This window comes from Mastomys coucha, unplaced genomic scaffold (genome assembly GCF_008632895.1).
Source record: "Mastomys coucha isolate ucsf_1 unplaced genomic scaffold, UCSF_Mcou_1 pScaffold23, whole genome shotgun sequence".
Classification (NCBI taxonomy): domain Eukaryota; kingdom Metazoa; phylum Chordata; class Mammalia; order Rodentia; family Muridae; genus Mastomys; species Mastomys coucha.
Window position 1 is genome coordinate 105538438 of NW_022196906.1, and position 22144 is coordinate 105560581.

Here is a 22144-nt window from a genome sequence, read left to right on the forward strand (position 1 = left end):
CACACACACACACACACACACACACACACACACACACACATACACACACACACACATCACACATCTTTACCTCATTTCCAAGTCTTCATCCTCCTGTGGTATAAATCTGTACAAGGCAACATAGGTGTTCATCTGTAACGGGTCTTTGGAAAGAGTTCCCTGCCACAGAAGACAGAGAAGAATGAGCGAGGAGAGACTGGAAGTGGATGTGAAGCCCTGACTGCCACACAGTGCCCATGGGTAGCTCTCAGGAGTCACTCAGCAGCTCTTATAGAGGCTTCTCCCTTAGCTTGCTTTTAGAAGTACATTACATCACATTAAATTGTATTTGAGAAAGGGTTTCTTTCCTCTTTGTAGCCCTGGCTGTCCTAGAACTAGCTCTGTAGACCTGGTTGGCCTCAAATTCACAAGAGATCTGCCTGCCTTTGCTTCCAGGGTATTGGGATTAAAGGCATGTGCCACCACGCCCAACTCCTTAGCTTACTCTTAGTCCTGGAGTTGGACTCCATTACACTCTGTTTGAAATGGTTGGGACATCTCAGAAATAGTTGTTTTCTTCAGATGAAGTTTTCTTTGACATAGTTCTTCATGAAAAATGTCAGAAATGGGGATATTTTCTTTCTATTTTTTCCATTTTCAGGCATGTGTGTGTATTATGCACGTGTGGGGCTCACATACTTGCGAATGCATGTGCATGTCCATCCATGTGGAGGCCTAAGACTTATGTTAGTACTCCTCCCAGTCATTCATCTCCGGTCTTCTCTGAGACAGGATCTCTCAATCTACCTCGAGGCTTGCAAGCACATCTACTTTTGCTAGCCAGCTTGCTCTGCAGCTCCTGTTTATATCTCCTGAGGCTGGAATTACAAGTGGGCCTCTGAGCCCTCCTAGCTTTAATATGGGCAATGTGGATCCTAAACTCTGGTCCTCAGGAGTATGTAGCATGTGCTCTAACCAGTGAGAAATCCTCTCCTCTGCCTCAAATGAGAACACTTCCTCTAAAAATAAGAGAGACATGGGCACAGGTATAAATAGACTTTGCTTCCCAAAATACTTTCATAAAAAGTCCTAATCATTTGTTTATTTGCCTGTATGTGTGTATGCATGCCTAAGTGTGTGTGTACATAGATGCACCACCATATATATGTAGATCCTGTGGAGGCCGGAATAGGGCATCAGATTTTGTGGAGTTGGAGATACAGAAGGTTGTAAACCACTTGATGTGGCTGCTGGCAACTGAACCTGGCTCTTCTGAATCTTCTGAATGGGCCACATGCTGGCAATTTTTATGTCAGCTCGACACAAACTAGAGTCATTGGAAAAGAAAGTGCCTCAACTGAGAAAATGCCTCTTTAAGATCAGGCTGTAGGCAAACCCGTAGGAGATTTTCCTAATTAGTGATTGATGAGGGAGGGCTCATCTCATTGTGGGTGGTGCCATCCCTGGGCAGGTAGTCCTGGGTTCTATAACAAAGCAGGCTGAGCAAGTTATGAAGAGCCACTAAGCAGCACTTCTTCAGGGCCTCTGGCAGCTCCTACCTCTGAGTTCCTGTCCTGTGTGAGTTCCTGTCCCAACTTCCGTCCATGATGGACAGTGATGCAGAAGTGTGAGTCAAATAAATCCTTTCCTCCCCAAGTTGCTTTGGTCACGGTGCCTCATCACAGCAATAGTAACCTTAACTAGGGCAGAAGTTAGTTCCAGGACCGTGAGGTACTGCTGTGACAGACCCAATCCAACCATGTGTTTTTGCTAAGATTGTGGAAGGGCTTTTGGACTTTGGGCTGGAAAAGCCATTGAGTGTTCAAAGCCTGAAGAGTGCTTCTGTGTGAGCTTGGAAGATGAGAATGTTGAGAGCCATGCAGACAATAGAGGCCTGGCTTGTGGACCTTCAGTGGGGACAGAATGCTTTAAATGTGAGAGAATGCTTTAAAACTCTACAGGGCTATTTCCTATTTCAAGACAGAATCTGTGGTTCTGGTTAGCTGCGGCTGAAGAATCAGGTAGAATTAGTCAAACACCAGGAGCACTGAAGTAAAACCTTTGTTTTACTGGGACAATCAATGCTGGCTAGCTGGAGCGAAGAAATTAGTGGTGATTAAGAAGAGACCGGCATCACTGAGGTGAAACCTTCCGGGGTGTGTTTCCTCAGAGTCAGCACACAAAGGCTGTGTTCCTGAGGCTTTACTTGGTGGTGAACTTGGTAGTGGAAGATTCCCTCAGGTGGTGCTGGTTTTGAAGGCGTGGACGGCTCGGCTCATGGACAGCAACTGAAGCTTGGCACTATGGTAGGGCTGGAGTCTCTGAAGAGAACCCAGGAGAGGCTATGGGTGGAAGGGCAGCCCAGTCTCACAAGAGACCCTGGCATTTTGGGGTATGGCAGTCCCACGGAGTGATTGAAAGAAGTGGGTGTGCAGTGAAGCCAGCCTGGGCTGAGGAGACAAGATGTGTGTGCTGCAGCCGGAAGGGCTGGAGGAATCACCCAACCGCTTGGAGGAGCCCAAAAGACTAGTGAACCCCAGACATCGGACACTGAGTTATCGTCGTGGCTGGAGTTTGCTTTTGTTCTCTTCAGATTGTGAACACGTTCTGTTGTCTTCCTTTCTTGAAGTGAGGAAGTATTTAGCTTAATTTTAATTTTTACAGGAGTCCTCTGAAGAGATTTTAAACGTTTAAAAGAGAGTTTGGATTTTTAAAGACATTGGCTATTTTAAAGGCAGTGAACATCTAATGTGTTTGAATTTGTAAAGACTGTGAGTCTTTTTAAAGTTATTTATGCTTTTAATGTGAGGTCTCGGGGGTAAATGAGAAAGGGAAGGTTGTGGCTTAGGCTTAATTATGATGCATTTTTGTGTGAAGATGACAAGGAATCCATTGTGCTGGCTTGTTTTATGTCAACTTGACACATGCTAGAGTCATTGGAGAAGACAGAGCCTCGGTTCAGAAAATACCTCCATAAGATCAGGGTATAGGCAAACATGTGATGTATTTTCTTAATTAGCACTTGACATGGGAGGCCCTGAGCCATGTGGATGAGGCTACCCCTGGGCAAGAGTTCTGGGTTCTGTAAGCAAGCAGGCTGAGAAAACTCTGGAGTTTTATGACAGAAATAGTAATAGTAATCCTAATGAGAACAGGTGAGAAGTATTCTCAACCACTGAGCCGTCTCGCTGGACCCTTAAAACTGACTTTTTTATCAGTCAGCTGAAAGTTGGTCTATAGTACATCAAAGAGTCCTGTGAACATTCATAGCAATCAGTTCATTTCTGGTGAGGAAAAGGCATAGATTTTTGGCATTGGCATGGTAGTTTATGTCACAGTACCTCTGTCTACTGACTTTGAAATCCTGCAAATGTGATAATAAAAGCTGCCAGCTTTGATAGCTTACTGGCTGCCTGTCCAGTGCTTTGTTACTTGCATTAACATAACTAGAGCTCACCACAACCCTGCTAGGTAGGCTTTACTATAGCCCTCAGTTTACTAGGTATAAAGGAGACTTGTGGTGTCATATAAATATTGGCTGTTATCACTAACCAAAAATTGCAATGCTATAGATACATTTATATTTATAATGTACAAGCTAAACTGATATATTCCGTACATGCAATTACATAATACTTTTGTGTACATTGTATAATAAATATAATCTATGTATGGATATAAAACATAAGACACGTGCAAAATTGTACTGTAGCATTTTGAACCTTGAACTCTTCTATTAATTAATTAATTAATTAATTAATTAATTAATTAAATTATATATGTGTATAGCATGTATACTCCAATGTTTACATGTGGAGGTCAGAAGACAACTTGGAGAATTGGTTCTCTCCTTTTACTATGTGGGTTCCAGGGACTGAACTCAGGACAACAGGCTTGGCAGCAGGCACCTTTCCCACTGAGCCAGCTCACAGGCCCTTCATTCTACTACAATCTAAAGCTCAGGAGCCTTGGATGATCCTGCTTGAATCTATGGAAATACACGTGTAGATGTGAATGGACATACGTAATACAATGATACATTCTTGCATAGCACAGGGTGTAACCATAATATGATTTGGTGATTAACACAGAATATGTCTTAACTTGCAGTAACACATGACAGAAAAACGTGGGTGTCATTAATACAATGTTTATCCTTTTCACCTTTTATGTCCTGAGCGTCTTCTATTCTGTGTTATTTATTATGCGACATCACATTATGCTTCACTGGCACTTATTATCAGGCATGTTACGGTTTTCTTCATATGATTTTAAAAGATAATTTGATATGAAATGATTCTACCAGCTCCCAAAGGGATTTTGGGATCCACTTTGGTGATGGCTGACAGCTTGATCCAGGAACTCTCACCTGTTCTGGGATGTCTACATACCTGGATCCAGGGACTCTCACCTGTTCTGGGATGTCTACATACCTGGATCCAGGAACTCTCACCTGTTCTGGGATGTCTACATACCTGGTGGTTTATGGTCTTCACTTGATCTCCGAAGTCGTCGGTACCGTTTTCTGGATATGTAAACACTGGGGGAGGAAAGAAAGCACAGGAGGTTTGGGTGGCTAGTAGCCATGTTTGGGGACATGGATGAAGGGGTTGTTTTGATTCTCCCCTGAGCCAGAGCTTGTCATCGGCTCCCTTACCTTCCTACCTTTCTTCTTTCAGAGATGTGTTTTCCCTCTTCATGCAGCATCCTGCTAACCCTAGTCAGCATCCTACAGTGTGCGTATACTCAGCAATACATCCCCACCATCACTGGCCAAGCGTGTGTTTGAAACTCAAGTCTCTTCTAGCAGTGCTCCATCAGAAGCAGAGATGGGTTCACTCTGTGGAGTCACTTGAGAACCGTAATTTTGTTTGCCTTTGAACATTTGCCTTTCCTAAACCCCAGAATTTTAGGTTTAACATTATAATGTTAGCTTTTTAATGCTGTCTTTATTCTGTTTTGAAGATTAAAGCATTCACTTTGAACTTCAGAACATATCCCCTGATTGCGTACATCCAATGTACCGAGGCTATTGCCTCCATTTCCTTTGAGCTTATTTTTGGAACGTGTAAGTCTCTTCCATTTGTGTTGAAGGTATCACCTTGAAGGCATTGCCTTTGATAAGGAAGCCTCTTAAGATGGGCAGTTCTCACTCTCCAGATGCACACTTGCCAAGAGGTCCTCACAGAAACTCGGTGAGCTCGACTTGCCAGATCAGGACCATGACCGTGGCTAGCCTACCATTCTCACAAGGTAAATCTCCTTAGGGTAGGAAACTGAGGCAGATAGGTCCAAACGTGCGCAGTAAGGTTTGGGTCTGTAAATTAACCCCGCTGGGATGGCTTGGCAGTTTAGAATAACATGTTTATTCTTCTTTACAATATCAAGAAGAGGTCAGTACAGGTTGGTACATCCCACAGGAATCTGTATAACTTGGTTCATTGGTGTAATCATTCTCTCTGCTGTTCATTCATTCTCATAGTTTTGTAGAAATCACCCTGTGTGTGCATGCATGTGCATGTTACACACCACATATGTCCTTCAGCCATTGAACCATCTTACCAGGATCTCTATTGTTATTAAAACAGACTGAGGAACTTCTATGTTAAAAAAAAAAACCACTCAAAGCAAGAGCCCCAGAAAAAATACTGAGGAGACTTAACTCGCTTGTGTATTCAGTTTATAATTCCAGAGTTTACAGATGTGTTTCATTCACACAGGGGTGCCCACGGTACCCATGTGCTACTATGGTGCAACACTGAGATGTGAGTGGTCCCTTCCCACAGAGTTTGCCTGGAGTATGTGGACACTTAGCTTGGTACTTACCTGTTGAAACAGGGCAGAGACATGCAACAACCTTTTATGGTATTATGTCATCTTCTGAAATCCTGCTGTAAACATTTGATTCTGTATCAAACTATATTCTTCCCAAAAGAATATTAAATATTTATGTGGAAACAAGCCAAAAATGGTCTAAAGAAGGGAATCCTATCAGTCATGTCTACAATATCCAATTTAGACTGATTGCACAGTTTTTAAATGTCATAGTATTTTATCCTATTATTGAATATTTATCTGAGCTTCTAGTTCAAAATATGTGTTATTCCTGTGAACTGTTGAGAAAATTATTTGAAGTGACTTTAAGTTTGTTCTTAGATATGCAATCAAAAGCAGAATGTAACCAGGAGCAGTGGAAGTTTTAAAATCCATTTCCCCAAGCCATTGCTTCTTTCAAAAATTTTCTTTGTAGTTATTTAATTGGTATGTGAGTATGTGTGTGTATATATGTGTGTGTGCACATGAGTACAATTGCTAACCGAGGCCAGAAGAAAGCATCAGGTCCCCTGGATTGGAGTTGCAGGTGGTTATGAGATGAGCACTGCACATGGGCTGGGTGCTGGAAACTGAACTTAGGTCCTCCACAAGACAGATGCCCTCTGCCCCAGACTGTTTTTGAAACAGCAATTTTCATTAAAAAGGAGAAAGTAAGGCAACTATCTATATACCACCCAACTGTGTATACCCACTGTGTATACCACACAGCTATATATGCCATGTGACTGTATATCATACAACTGTGTATACTATGCAATTAATTGGATATACTATGTAACTGTGTAGTGATCAGCTCAATACACCAACAACCATGTATACCACACAACTGTATACTACATAACTGTATATTGTACAACTGTGTCTACTGTACATCTATCTATTCTACATGACTGTATATTGCACAATATACAGTTATTTTGTGGGAAATAATTTGGTTATTTATCTCATGACAAATGTTTAAACACCATGTCCAGTGTGTGTGGAAGCTCTGCTGTTCATTGTTGAGAAGCAGAATGACCCTTCCTTGGGCTGCATCCTGAGGGACACTTTGGTTTGCCTTCCACTTTCTGTCCTTTTCACTTTGTAGACCTGTGACACCCATGCTACCCCTTTGTTTCCTGAGCCGATGGCTTTGTCCTACTCACGCATGACACTATACCAGCTTACACTGCTGAATTATTTGATGTGAGCCCAAATTTGAGTTCTTAGGCTAATTCCAATGTAGTCATCACGCAGTGTCCCTTTAAAGGGACATCACTGCGTTCAGCTCATGAGACTCTTACTTCAGACTTCTGCATCCATATTCAAGAGAGGGCGGCCAGCAATTTTCCCTTCTCTGGCCTTGTTTGGTTTTGAAAGCAGTGTTATAATAACCTCGTAAACCACGTTAGAGAATGTGGCTGCCTGTCTTCCTCGCCGTACTTTCGTTTCCCAGAAAGAGTTTATGTAATGTGGAAATTTTCTATTCCTTAAATGTTTGGTAGAATTTACCTAGGAAGTTGCCCAGCCTTGTCCAGTATTTTTTTTGCCATATACAAAAACTTAAGTATTGATTTGGTTTCTAGAAGGCTTAGAAGCAGCTCCCACCTTCTGCTTCCAGCCTGCTACAATTGGGCTGCAGACACTCTGAGGCTTTCGGTGTCAGCTTGCTTAGAAAAGGTTGTCAAGCTTCCTGGTGAGAATTTGGTCATGCCAGTCTTTCCTTTTGGGTGTGTTATGTTCCCCTTTTGGATATGGTGTCTTGGGTCCCCACTCTCTTCCATCTTAAACTTTGTTAGAGCTTTAAATTTTATTCTCTTTAATACACACTCAAAATTTCTTGTTCCATCTTTGCAATTTAATGATGTCTGTTCCTATCTTTATTGTTACCATCTTTATGCCTTTTATAGATGGAAGTATCATTTTGTTTCCTGACTTTTGATTGACATGTGTATATGCATATTCACGTGTATGTGTGTGAGCATGTGTGTGTGCACGCATGTGTATGTATGGAGTCTAGAGGATAACCTGAGGTATCCTTCCTAAAGATTGCTTTTTCTTCAGTTGACTGGCTCCTCTTTCCCACTTTTAGCATTCAATTTCTGTTAGCTTTTGTAGTTTGGAAAATTTGCTCTTTTTTTATTATCTCTTGTATAGTCGTGTTGGATCTTTAGTGAAGCACATTTTAGTAAGATCTAAACTGAAATATTTTTACACTTCCTTCAAACAGCATGAGGATCTCTGAATGCTCAATGTCTATTTATAGATCAGCACTTCAGATATTTTAACAGATTTTAGAAGCACTATTGGTTTTTTACAATAAGTAGCCAGTGTTTGCTTGATTTAACTATGCACCTGTCACGTTCCTTCCTCTCCTTTATTTGTTATTATTTCAAGTGTATACAGTGTGTGAAAGTGGTATGCATGTGGAAGTCAGAGGACAACTTTTAGGGGCCAGTTTTTCTTCATCTCCAGTGGGGTCTGGGGATTGAACCGATGTTGACAGCTCAACAATAAATGCTTCTATTTATGAGTCCATCTCACTGGGCCCACCACTTTGCTTTTCATTTCTTCTTGTCTCAGAGTGATTGCTGTGGTTGTTTTATTTATGATTCCAGGTTAAGAGTCAGTTTTTCCTTCCCTCCCTCCCTCCTCTCTCCCTCCCTCCTCTCCCCCTCCCTCCCTCCCTCCTCTCCCCCTCCCTCCCTCCCTCCCTCCCTCCCTCCCTACTGAGGATGCCATTTTCCTGTTCTTTAGCTTCAGCTATAATCTGTAAGAAGCTCTCCGTATAATCGTTATTCCTCTGTGTATAATCTGTCTTTTCAGTCTGTATCAATACTTGGTCACCTTTGAAGTCTGGCTGTGTCACAGAGATGCCTAGGTATGGCTCTGAGGAATGGTGTCTTCAATCAGTTCTGTAAGTTCTCAGTCAGAATGTTCTTGAATGTTCTCCCACTCCCACCTCTGTGTCTTCACTTGGAGTGTCAGCTGGATGCATTTGGAAGTATTCACTTTTCATTAACACCTTTACTCTCAGATCCCAGGACTTTGTTGCCCTGGGTATTTACTATTTCTTGGCTCTGCTCCAGTTGTCATTTCTCTCTTCTACTGTGTCTAATTCCTGGTTCAATGTGACAATCCCATTTCTACTTTACAATATTCTAGAGGCTCTCTGGACTTTTCTTCGAATTTTTGTATTTGATAATCTCTTGTTCTTTTGTTTATATTTATATTTAGTATTTTAAACATAAATGACTATATAGTTCTATTTGGTTTTGATGTATATTCCTCTAAGGCCCTGATCCTAAAATTAACTGGTCCCTCCCTCCCTTCCTACTTCCCTCCCTCCCTCCCTCCCTCCCTCCTTCTCTGTCCATCTCTTCTTTTTCCTTCCCCCACTGGTGACACTTTAGCATTTGTGATCTAGAAACAACATATACTAAAGACAAAAGTATATGTTCAAAACCTAAGTTTGCTTATTTTTCTTTCTGGGTAAAAGTTCTTCAGTAAGTACAAACTGAGGCAACACTGGGCTTTGTGATGTCTTTGAGTGGATGTGACTGGCTCAGTCATTTTGGAATAAAAGTTCTAAGAATGTGCACTGCTTACATCTGGTACCCCTCTCTCCTTCCAGGAAAACCACGCTCAGCATGGTCATACTGAAGTGCAGCTGTCGAAGGCTCCTGGGAACACTGTTCTGGCATTTTGAGCAGAAACAGGCAGCTGGCTATGGCTTCTTCATTTTCTTCTTGTGTTGCCACCAGTGAGGCTGTTAGCAGTGAAGCCTAAGACAGAGGCCAACATCTCCCCTGTCTATATCTGTGATAGACCCAGGAGAACTGAAACCGGAAACTAGAATTCAGACCTGCCAAGACTACTTAGAAGAGCAGTGCTGACTTAGCATTGGAGACATTAGTATGAACTGAATCCTCTTCGAAGGTGGCTGGAGAGACCTTCCTCAAGAAGTCTGGCATGACATTTGACTGGAAGACATAACACTGTGTGTGAACTCTGTGTGCTTTCACTCAAAACTGGTTGTGAGCACTAGGACACAACTTCTGAAAGGCCACGCCCTCTCGCCTGGATAAAGAGGACTCTAAGGAAGTTGGAGCACATCAGTATGCTCTTTCCCTGTTATCTCAGAGACTGGATGGATAAGGGATTGAGATCAACCAGAAGAGTGGGACAAACAGCTACCTAGTTAACCCCCTTGGCTGCTAAGGCATTGTGAAAAAGCTATTGCTGATCAAAGGGCTTATAAATATCCAAAGCCTGTTGGAAACTTATAGCTCACTGAATTCTTAAGGGAATCTCTCTTTCTATGATTTTCTTTTATTACTTCTCTTTTCTTTTCCTTATTCCTCCCTTTAAAGAGGAAAATGGAGATGGGTTCCTTACGTAGTTTGGGCTGGCCTTGAACTTGTGATCCTCCTGCTTTTGCCGCCTGAGCATTGGGATTTCAGGTGTGTGCTACCATGTCCAGTTCCACAGGTTCCTTTTAATATAGCTGTGGGATTTCTCCTTGACATGTAGTAGATGCACAATAGTCAACTTTATGCTTTGAGTGTGTTTGTTCTTCATTCTTCATCTCTTCAGAATTTGCTATATGTATATGTGTGTATATGTTGGAAGTGAGAGAAATTAAATACTCTAATCCTATTTCCCAAATACCACAGATCTTACATACATTCAGGCTCAGCAGTCTAGGTGGCCTAAACTTCTGCATTTCTAACAAGGTCCCAAGTGGTATGGGGCCTGCTGCTCTGTGGGCGGGTAGATGGGGGTGGGAGTCTCTTCTCTGTCTCTCTGCCTTGAGGAACATATGTTGAATTTGTTACTAGGAATCAGCCTTCACAATGACAATTTCCAAGTCCAGATCTTTGCAACACGCCAACTCTGTTAATACCACTTGGTGAGAGATGAGCTCTCGGTGGTAAAGGGAAGTCCTAACTATCAAATGGATGAGTCTAGCAGGCTAAGCGCTGATAGAAGCAGACCCGATGGCTGAGACAGAGAGTGGGTGGTAGCATGTGCTAGCTATTCTGATGAACTACAGGGAGATTTTCTGATGGATCAGGAGTGGAGGTGTGAGAAGAAGAGAGAGTCAGGACAACACTGAAAACTTCGTCCTTATCAACTAGATGAGGGGTCTTCCTATTTCCTGAGCAGAGACAGGTGTGGGAAGAGTCCGAGTGGTTGGGTGGGTGGCTGAACAGACTGAAGAAAACTTGTGTGTTTGTTAATTTCATGGTAACTGTTCTGAAGCCTGAGTCTAGGGCAAAGCACGAGGTCCAGAAGGCCTTGTCTAAAGCCATAGAAAATCTGCATACTAAAAAATAAACAGTCAGCGCTGGGCAGGTTTGTAACTTGACCAAGACTCTTTAATAAGGCACAGCTCTTGCCCTTTATTAAGAGATTTATTTTATTTTTATTTACACATGTGCATGTATGTATGGGCACCTTTGGAGAAGAGAGGAGGGCATTGGAGATCCTGGAGTTACAGTAGGCAGTTGTGAGCTGCCTGATGGGTACTGGGAACTGAACTCAGTCCTCTTCAAGAGCAGCACATGTTCTTAACTACTGAGAACTCTCTCTAGCCCATCTTGCCATCTCTTTAAACCTCATTCCTGTATCCTGAACTCCTGGACCTGTTTCTTCTCTCACTTTTTTCACTCTGTTTTTTGACACCATGCATCCATTGAGGATGGGTGTGGCCACACCTAGCCTACTGGGACTTCTAGTGATGTCAATATTTTCTTTTCAGACATAAGGTAAAAAGCAGTTACTCAGCACATCTGGGTCACATAGTCTCAAAGTGAAGTCCAGAGCAAGGCTCGCTGGGGCCCAGATGTTCGGTGCAGAGGCCCTCGGGTCTGCTGAAGAAGAGAGCCCACAGATAGGCCACAACAGAGATCAGGCTCGCCATGAGTGCCTGGCTAGACTTGCGACACAAGTGTGAAAATTTAGTTAAATTTGTGGTTTAATCTTTGAGATGTTGAACTCTGGGGATGCTGGCTAAATCCAGCTGGTAGGTACCAGGTTCTAGATAGACCTGTGCAGGATGGCTCTGTGGCTCTGTCCAGTTCTGCATGGCCGTCATTCCTCAGGGATAGCCTTTTTTTTTTTTTAAAGTGGATTTAATGTGGATTCCAGTGCTTTCAGGGAAGCACTGACTGGGCTATTTCCTATCCTCTGCAGTGTGCTTTGCATCTTAATGGTCTCTTGGAAGAACTGGGATATAGGTCGTGGTCCCCTCTCCTCTGACTGGCACCTTTGCTCACCTGATTCACATACCTTCGAGGTGGTGCAAAGCAAGGTCTAAGTGGTCAGATTCTCATGTCTAATCTGAGTCAGAGGAGGATGCGCTCATTCATAAAAGGGCGTGAACAACAACTAAACATTTTTATGGCCAGGCCTACTGTTCTTTCTAGAACACTGGACTCTGACCATGTCATATCCCAGAGCTATCTGAGGGTGAGAGGAGCCTGAGAGAAATGGACACAGTCCCTTGCAGCCCCCGACCACATGCATGCTCTGGTCTCTGCAGAACCGTCTCCCACTCACCACTGTTGCTCCGTGTCCTGATGTCAGATCCATCTCCTGGTCCATCAGCCTCTTCAGGAACCTCTACCAGCTCTGAAGTCTTGGAGGAAAGAGGAGATAACATAGAATGAGCCAGTGAGCCACATTGTATCACGGACCAACGGAGAACCTTAATGTCAGTACTGAATCTAAAGAGGGATTTGCATGGCATTTGTGACCTTTCAGCTCTTGTGGTCCGTCACTGATTCACAGGTTAAGGAGCATACAACAGTCCACATACTCACACACATTGGCATCGTGCCTATTTAAATCACATTTAGCAACATTTCTATGGTTCTTCCAGTAGATGAATTGACATCACCTTTTGAACTTCAAATGAGAATGATGTCTTCTTCAGAAGGTCAGCAGGGTTTAGGTGTTTTAAGATGGATAAATTATAGGAGACTGGGAGAAGGCTCAGTTGGGTATGTGGTTGCTGTACAAGCAGGAGAGCCTGAGTTCGAATCCCCAGCACTTATACAAAAACCAGGGGCAGGAGCCTAAGTGCTTCTAACCCAGTGCTGGGGCCACTTAGACAGGCAGATGCCCTGAGCTTAGCCAGTGAGAGAGTGGTAGACGATGATAGAGGAAGATGCCTTACCTCAACCTTTGGCCTCAACATGCATGTGTACACATGCGCATACCTTCATATGAACATTTGCATGCAGTATAACACGTGCACAGTGTCACAAGCAATATTCTAAGTGCCTGGAGAATGGGCCCCTGGAGCCAAACACTTTCATTTTACTATCGAATCGTTCAGTGTTTACATGAAATGACCATTTAAGTATTTCTGACACATCTGCTATGCTCTAGTTAGAGTGGGGAGCCCTGTGCCCTTCCTCTCTGGTGACCTCTACAGTGCCAGCAAACTGCCCAGTGGGACTAATCACCACTGAGGAGAGGGTAGACCTGGCTGGCCTCTGTGTTATGCATAAGTTGAGGAAACCACAGAAGTTATTTTCATTCTTTTTGTACTTGCCGTTTTTTCCTTCTTGAGGATTTATTTATGTAGACAATGAAACATGATTATAATTCTTTTCTCTTGGAAGTCAGTGGAAGGCCTGAAGGATGGAGCTTACAATGAGTTTAAAGATGGCTTCCTGGAGATGGAGAGATGGCTCAGCAGTTAAGAGTATTGACTACTCTCTCAGAGGACCTGGGTTCATGTCCCAGCACCCACATGGCAGCTCAGAGAGGTCTGCAACTCGTCCCAGGGCATCTGACACCCTTATACAGACATACACGCAGGCAAAACACCAATGCACATGAAATTAAAAGTGTATAATTAAAAAAAAAGATAGATGGCCTCTCAGAAACTGTGTGTGGCATTGGAAGGCTTTTCTTTGTTGAGGTTGGGTAGTTAATGATTTCGAGGGACCTGCTGTCTCTCTCCCCTAATGCTGTAGTTACAGATATGCGAGCTGCACTGGCTTTTATGTGGGTTCTGGGGATCAAACTTGTGTCTTCATGATTGGCCTGTTAGCACTTTAGCCAGCTTAGCCATCTCCTTAGCCCCTCCCAGACCCTTCAGGGAACTGAAAACGAGGTCAGTTACCGAGGTTCTGGGGGGCGAGTCAGAGCCACTGCCTGAGCTGCCCTTCTTCGTTCTCTGGGCCAGGGACGTGCCGAACCGGAGGGCCTCATACACTGGGTCCACTTTATTGCCACATGCTGCAAAAGAAGAGAAGACCTGTCTCAGCCCACCTGACCAGGGAAGCCAGGTCTCCACCACGAGGACCAGACCAGGGGGCTTCGTGTCCATGCTTTTCTAATGGATGAGGCTAATGGCAAACGTGGGAACTTAATATGTCCAACCAGAACTCTGCCCCTGAAGTCTTCCCGAGTGGTTGGTTTCCCTCTTTCGTTATTATTCCCACTACACTTTGAAGATTCTAACCAGGGACCAGTTTGTTTCCTACAGTGAGAAGCTCTGATCACCAAAGATACTTAGACTTGAGAGAAAAATTTTGAAGTCGGATGCAAGTGTTCTCAAAGGAACAGGAAATGGCCCCCTCCCCAAACATTACATTTCTAATGAAAAGCTGTCTATAGTTTAGCATTTCGAGTTTAAAAATCTATCCAGCTAAAAAGACCATAGGTGCATGCACTTAAAACAAGACAAAATGAAAATCCAACTAAAACAACAAATACAAGCCAATTAAAAAGAGAACATGAAAGAAAACACCCACACCACATCTGTAGAGGGCACATCAGGTCTTCATTAAACAATGTGTGTATGTGTGTGTGTGTGTGTGTGTGTGTGTGTGTGTATTAAAAACCAATGCTGAGTTTCTACTCAGCAAATCTCTCTCTCTCTCTCTCTCTCTCTCTCTCTCTCTCTCTCTCTCTCTCTCACACACACACACACACACACACACACACACAATTGTAAAAAGTACTGATCATTGGCTCCATCTTCCAGTATACGGCAGAGGGTTCAATGACACAGTTGTCAGTTGATAAATGGGGGTCTGACTCTGCCCTAGAGCTGCCGGGTACCATGCCCTGTGTTGAAGTTGCTCTGATGCTGCTGATGGCAGGGCAAGTGTATTGTCTTGTTGCTGAAAGTCTGGGAAGTGCGATGTCTACTTTTGAGACTCTGTCATTTTCAAACTCCATCAGGGAGATGATGGAAAAAAAAACCTGTTTCCTTTCCAGCAAAATGAGTAGAGCTAAAACACCCACTATGCGGACATCCCAAAACACCCACTATGCAGACATCCAAAACACCCACTATGCAGACATCCCAAAACACCCACTATGCAGACATCCCAAACACCCACTATGCAGACATCCCAAAACACCCACTATGCAGACACCCCAAAACACCCACTATGCAGACACCCCAAAACACCCACTATGCAGATACCCCAAAACACCCACTATGCAGACACCCCAAAACACCCACTATGCAGACACCCCAGGCTGTCCTCCTGGCTTTGTAACCTGCCCGTATACGGTGAGTGTCACCATTGATTTTGCTGTTAAAATCCTACCTCCCATTACCCTCTCTACTCACCAATGGGCATAACTTCTTTAATGCATCCAAACTGTTCGTGAATGAGCAAGGGGGAGCTGTAGTAACGCCGAAATCCTTTTGGCTGGAGGAGAGAATGGAAGAGAGGTCTCAATGTCAGAGAAGAGATGGAGAAAACCAAGCAAGAGTCCTAAAAATAAAGCCATTAATGTGCTCACATAGCCTAATAATTTTATAATTTACTACTGATAGGGGGGAAAGGAGAGGTAAATGGATTGAGGGAAACAAGGTAATGTTCCATGTAGAAGACAAGCTCCCTGCCTCTTGTACTGTAGTCTATATGCAGAAACCCCTCACCCCCAGGACACATCTAACAATTTTCCACCACAGCTTACCTTGGGCACTTGAAGTTATAAAAAGCCTACACAGGGGAAGGTAGATGTCAGGGCATGCCCAAGGTCCTTGAATGTCACCCAGGACTATCCACTTAGCTTGTGTGTATGTGTGTGTGTGTTCTAATATGTTTCTGACTTATTACCTGTGGTCTTTTTCCTTGTCTTGTGGGAACTACTCTTGGAAATACAGAAGGGAAAAGATGCAACAGGACTTTAAGAGAAGGGGACATTGCAAGCCAGAGTCACTGGATGTGCTTTCAAAGGACCTGGATTTGCTACACTCCAGGGCTGCAAGGTTACTTGGTAACCTGGACCCTATGAGCATCCATAAATCCTCGCACATTATCTTTGCAAGTGCTGGCCATCTTTGGGCATTGCCAGAGATGGGGTTTGGGCATAGAAATGGCTCTCTACCCTGAAGACCTGTCTTTTGTGACATTACATTTGGTGTTAAGATATTGTACTTATTGTAAACTTTTCCTTAGAGTCAGAAAAGTCAACCAAATTCCTTTTCTGGGCTGGGCTTAACAGTTTCTGAAGACCGTTGTTTATTCTCTATGGTAGACATTCTTGGTGTAATACTTTAGTCAAGGGTTCAGTGGCCTTCAAATGTATTCTGGGGTACACTGGGATCACACTCCTGAGATGGTCTTAGCAGAATGTGACCAGATTGTCACAAGGAGGCAGCCTTCTGTACATTCCAGTGGGGGTGGGATAGCTTCAGCCTTCTCTCCACCCCCACTCCAATGATAGACAAACCCAGCTGTAACCAAGCACCCTAGTTTCCATGGGATGGTGGGGGCTCCTGTCATGCCTAATTTTCACTTTCAAAACCTGAATTGACCCAGGACGGGAGAAGGTAAGTGCTACAGCAGAGAAGGTCCCACCGAGACACACCTGACACTCCTCTGAGGACAGGACTTCTTACTACAGAGACTGACACACTTCTGCTCCACCACTGTGTGAGTTAAGCTGAGTGGCTGGCCAGTGCTTATGAGCATGCTTCCGAACTCCTGAGAAGGGCATTATAGGGTGTGGCTTCCCAGGGATCCATCTGGCACCAGCCCTTACCAACTTGCCCATGCACCGCTGGGGTGCCAGGCCATCTGCACACTTATGGTGAATGCTCATCTTACAGGCTCCACAGCGCAGTCCATGCTTAGCATGCGTCCCTGTCAGGCACACAGAAGACGCTGGTTAGATGCAGCTTGCCCTTCCCTGAGGTCCAGTCTGAAAGGAAGTAATACTTCTAGACAAGTTTATTCTTCTCTGAGAATTTATTTCATGATATATGAAAATGCCCAAAAATGTAAAATAATTTATGTTTTCCCCCAACCTACAATTTCTATAAGATATTCTCTGTTTGTTATCGCCGGTATGTTCATGATATTAGCAAATCTGGGCCACCCTTACTTTCTTTGTCTTAACCCAAGTTAGGAAAATCCATATCCTTGGCCATTCTTGTAGGCCATCCATCTCTTCTCTCCCAATCCTTACTGAGTCACACTGGTCCCAACATCTTGCCTCTCTTACCACAGGGGGGAAGTGTGGTGTGAGTTGAGGGAAGCCTGTGATCCTTCATGCTCAAGACGTATTAGCCACATGGTTTTCTTCAGATCTCTGGATGCATAAGCTCCTTAGTCCCTCTAAGTCCTTCCACACACTGCTTAATATATCCAGGATGCTGTTCTGTCTATACTTGGCTAATGACCCCTTCTTTATGTGTTGCCTCTGTCATTCATATCAAGCATTTCCCTTCCTCTTTCTAAATATTTTTCTTCTCTTCCCCCACTCCTTCTGTCTCCCTATCACTCTTTTCTTCTCTCTATCCCCTTTCCCTCTTCCACTGTCCTTTCTCCCATCCCCTTCCTCCCATTTCCTTCTCTTCCCCTCCCCTTACTTCCATTTCATTCTCCTCCTATTTCTCTCTCTCCCTCCCTCCCCCAACTTCCCACCCTCTCGTCTTATCTCCTCCCCTTCATGCTGGAGAAGGAACCTGAGGTTCTTCATATGCTAGGTACCTACTCAGTCACTGAACTACAACCCAGACCTCCTAAGGTTCCTTCGGGTAGTACCCAGTGATCATCTTATATAACACTTATCGTAACTAGTAACAGGTATTCACTTGGAAGCTTGCTTTGGTCTTCCTCTCCCTATGGATGGGAGCTCAATGAGACCAAGGATAGTGTGTGTGTGTGTGTGTGTGTGTGTGTGTGGTTTGCCGCTGCGAGCCTTGACCTGTACATGACACATTAAATAAATTAATCACAGCATGAGATGAAGCCACGGTGGCCGCCGATTTGAGGAACTTCATGGGAGCAGATTCTTCAACACTGTAGAAGGAGTATTTAATAGCTAGATGAGGATGAGGAGTTCTATCTGCATCGTTTAATTTTTAAAAAATGAGAAGTTAGAGGGTACAAGGGAGATCTGTCCCAAGGCAATGAAGATCCCACCTTGTTTCATTCTTTCCAAGCTTGGCTCTAATATCTCTTCCTACGTTTTCAGACTGCTTAATGTATGTGGAGATGAATTTGTGATTAATCAGCTGATACAATAGAAAAATGCTAGGATCCACAGTTCATCTGGGAAAAGCATCAGGCGAGCTCTATAACAGCAAAGAACTAGAAATCCTTTGGAAGATGTCACCTGCAAAGTCCCCTAAGAAAGTACCATTTAACAGAGAACCTGTTGCCATTACACCAGAAGCCAGAAAACTGCTCTCTCTCAATCTCTCTCTCTCTCACACACATACACACACACCATGCTAATTATTTATACTCAGTGGCAGAAAGCCCCCTTTGTTGTGAGAATAATCACTCAGGTAAAGCATGCTATTTTTTCAAAGGCTGGCCTGGGAAGTAATGACTTTCATTTCAATTCAGAGCCTGCTATCTGTGCCTATATAGGAACATAAGCCAGATTTTCAAAGGGGAGCTGTTTCACTGTGAGCTGTCCTCTGAAATGGTGTCATTATAAATGATAGCATCTCTTCCTTCCTCTATGCATTTCCTTCCCCTGATTTCAGTTTTCCGACTTGCTTTCATACTTTGCTTTGTGGTATGAGTCAGACCACCACTGATTACTCAGTGTTAGGTGTCCCCATTTCCACTGTGCAGTGTCAAGCTTGATTGAAGGGGGAAAGCTTCTACTCTGACCTTCGGAGAACAGGAAAGGGGTGATTTGGATCACTGCAGCCCTTCTAGTTTAGTCTAGAAAGATTTGGAGAAGGTCTGGTGGGACCTTGTTCTGTTACACCTGCCTTCCGTTACTAATGCCTTGTTGTATGTTCCCCTTATGCTTGACTAGCAAGAAAAACCTAGCTTTGGATTTTAATATGTTCACACTGGCTCTTCAAACTGAAAAATGCAACTGATATTTTTTATCCATTTAACTGCCTTCATCCTCAAAGGAAAACCCTCTCCCCACAGGGGAGATATCAGTGTCATAAAAGAGATGGCCTTTGACCTGTGGTAAAGTTATAAGCATAAATCGAAAATACTGTGAATCAGAAGTGCGCTGGGAGGGGCTTGAAGCAGAGATAAAATGGTCAAAGGTTTGTATTGTAAGCAGGAGGACCTGTGTTCAACCCCAGAAGCCTCATAGAACAAGAAAGTTAGGTGTGATGGTGTGTGTTCGTAATTGCAGTGCTGGGGAGGAGACACGAGGATCTGTGGGGTTCCCTGGTCACCTACTAGCCTAACTGGTGTATTTCAGGCCGGTGAGAAATCCTGTCTCAAAAAAGAAGATGGGCTGGTGAGATGGCTCAGTGGGTAAGAGCACTGACAGCTTTTCTGAAGGTCCTGAGTTCAAATCCCAGCAACCACATGGTGGCTTATAACCACCTGTGTAATGAGATCTGATGCCCTCTTCTAGTGTGGCTGAAGACAGCTATAGTGTACTTATGTATATCAATAAATAAATCAAAAAAGAAGATGGATTGTGTCTGAGGGAACATCCTTTGGTCTCATAGGCAAGTGCATACATGTATACACTCATGTATCTGGATACTCACAGGCATGCAGTTGTATACAAACACACAAATACACAAAGTGCACTTAATATTCTCACTCTACTACACGCTGTAGCTTAGTGAAGTATGCTATACAGAACTGCTTGTTCCCCCAAGTAGCATGCAGATGCCTAGGTTTTGAGGCTTACTGCTGCCCAGCTTCATGAGAGGATTTTTACAGTTATATTGATAATTAGCCTGGGATATGATCAAAATCTGGAGTACAGATGTTACTGACTATACAAATTTCTCATCATAAGATTGAAAACTCCCAAATTGAAGTATATTGAAGTTAGGGCTGTGTGTACAAAAGGACTTCACAGGGGCTGCTAAAGTAGCTCAGTATGCAAAGGTACTTGGCATCCATCATGATGAGTTTTATCCCTGGAATTGGTAAAAGGAGAGGACTGACTTTTGCAATTGTCCTCTGATCTCTACATACAAGCAGAGGTATGTACCTCTGATACATTATACAAACAAACAAACAATGAATGTAAAAATCGTAAAAGATTGCATAGGTTTAAATACTTAGAAACAAGGATGTCACTGGATTTCAAGTAAATAGCATTGGATTGGGACAACATACTTAATCATATCAAAGTCCCAGTAAAATTATACTATAGGAACTAAAAATCATCAAGAGGAAGTATAGACATGAATTTAATGTTTATTTGGGAGATAGAAAGTTAATAAAAACATGGTAAACAATTTCAAAAAGACATGGACACAGAATTTCACAATGACAGTTTAGAAACTGCAAGGCCATAGAACTTCAAAACATTAAAATTGCAAAGTTCTGGCAGAAAATGACTTCCAAACTAGATTTTTTTTTTTTTTTTGCCAACTAGATTTTTATATCCAGCTAAAATACCAAACATAAGAAATGGCATGTACTGGCTGGTTTTGTGTGTCAACGGCACAGGCTGTAGTTATCACAGAGAAAGGAGCTTCAGTTGGGGAAGTGCCTCCATGAGATCCAGCTGTGGGGCATTTCCTCAATTAGTGATCAAGTGGGGAGGGCCCATCGTGGGTGGTACCATCTCTGGGCTGGTAGTCTTGGGTTTTATAAGAAAGCAAGCTGAGCAAGCCAGCGGAAGCAAGCCAGTAAGGAATATCCCTCCATGGCCATGCATCAGCTCCTGCTTCCTGACCTGTTTGAGTTGCAGTGCTGACTTACTTGGGTGATCAACAGCAAAGTGGAAGTCAGCAGAATAAACCCTTTCCTCTCCAACTTGCTTCTTGGCCATGGTATTTTGTGCAGGAATAGAAACCCTGATTAAGACATGGCAGAATACAGATACCTCCTAAAATTTAGATCTTTTTTTAAAATACTTTCTTTCCATGTGCTCATTCTGAATAATAACTACTGTAGAATATGCCTTGGAAAAATGAGAGAATAAGGCAAGAAGTTAAAAACGAGATATAGTGTAGAGTAGACATGGGAGAGAAGTGGGGTGTCCCATGTAACTCTGCAGTAGCCCAGGCTGGAGCTGCAAGATGAAATAAGAGAGGTAACCTGAAGAATAAAACAAAGGAACAAAAAAGTTTATTGACTTTGAACTTTATAAAAGATAACAGCACTTGAAAGATGGTGGGAGTATTTATAAATTACAGAGGTATAGAAAGTTAAGGGAGTGGAAAGGACATTTTTTTTTTTTTTAATTTGAGGGAAAATAAAATATGTGTAAGGAGAGAAATGCAATCATAGTAAAATATTTGAATTACAAAATATCAGTGGTGAGTTATAGTGGCCAAACTGACCTTCAACTCTACACAAAACTGTGATTTAACTGTTGCGATAAAGCTGTTTCAGAAAGGGCAGAACAAGGAAGACGGGCAAGTGTGGTTCTGGTGGCCTGAGAGATGAATCCTTATCTACAGCAGAAAGTCATCAAAGGCCTCATTAATCAGTACAAACAGCAGAGGCATGTCACTGAAAGCCCTGGCTGTGAAGGTCACAATGCAATGAGGGCGGGGGAGGTGCCTCTCAGAGTGAATCTACGACTAGCTGGTTTCCACTGTTGCACTTTTAGGACCATCTGTCTCCATCTATTCTCATGTATTGTGTCAAAAGGTGGATGAGAGGAAGGGCAAGGTGCCTCTGTGGGCCAAGGGGCTTGCTGTTTAGTCTGATGGCTGAGTCAATATCCAGGAGCCACACAGTAGAAGGAGGGACTCAATCCCTGTGAGTGGTCCTCTGATCTTCACAGAAACATTCTAGCACATGAACACACACATACATACATGCACACATGTATACACACACACACACACACACACACACACACACACCAAACTGTTAAAAAACAAAAGGAGTCTCTGAAACAAGATCAAAGTAGACCTGAGGGGCTTGTGACATATGGAGCTGAAGGGAACTAATGG

General features: G+C 43.3%; 1 protein-coding gene across 3 annotated transcripts in view; it reads right to left on the minus strand.

The window, feature by feature from the left end:
- The window catches only part of Stac (SH3 and cysteine rich domain), a 132215-nt gene that overhangs the window by 22576 nt on the left and 87495 nt on the right, over positions 1 to 22144 (minus strand). For all 3 annotated transcript variants that reach the window (XM_031344812.1, XM_031344811.1, XM_031344810.1), the window contains 6 exons: positions 16822 to 16922; positions 15398 to 15479; positions 13934 to 14049; positions 12358 to 12436; positions 4455 to 4519; positions 71 to 159 (listed from right to left, as the gene is read on the minus strand). In XM_031344812.1, coding sequence (XP_031200672.1) covers positions 71 to 159; positions 4455 to 4519; positions 12358 to 12436; positions 13934 to 14049; positions 15398 to 15479; positions 16822 to 16881 — 491 coding nt within the window. In that variant the 5' untranslated portion in view covers positions 16882 to 16922. The remainder of the gene's footprint in view (positions 1 to 70; positions 160 to 4454; positions 4520 to 12357; positions 12437 to 13933; positions 14050 to 15397; positions 15480 to 16821; positions 16923 to 22144) is intronic.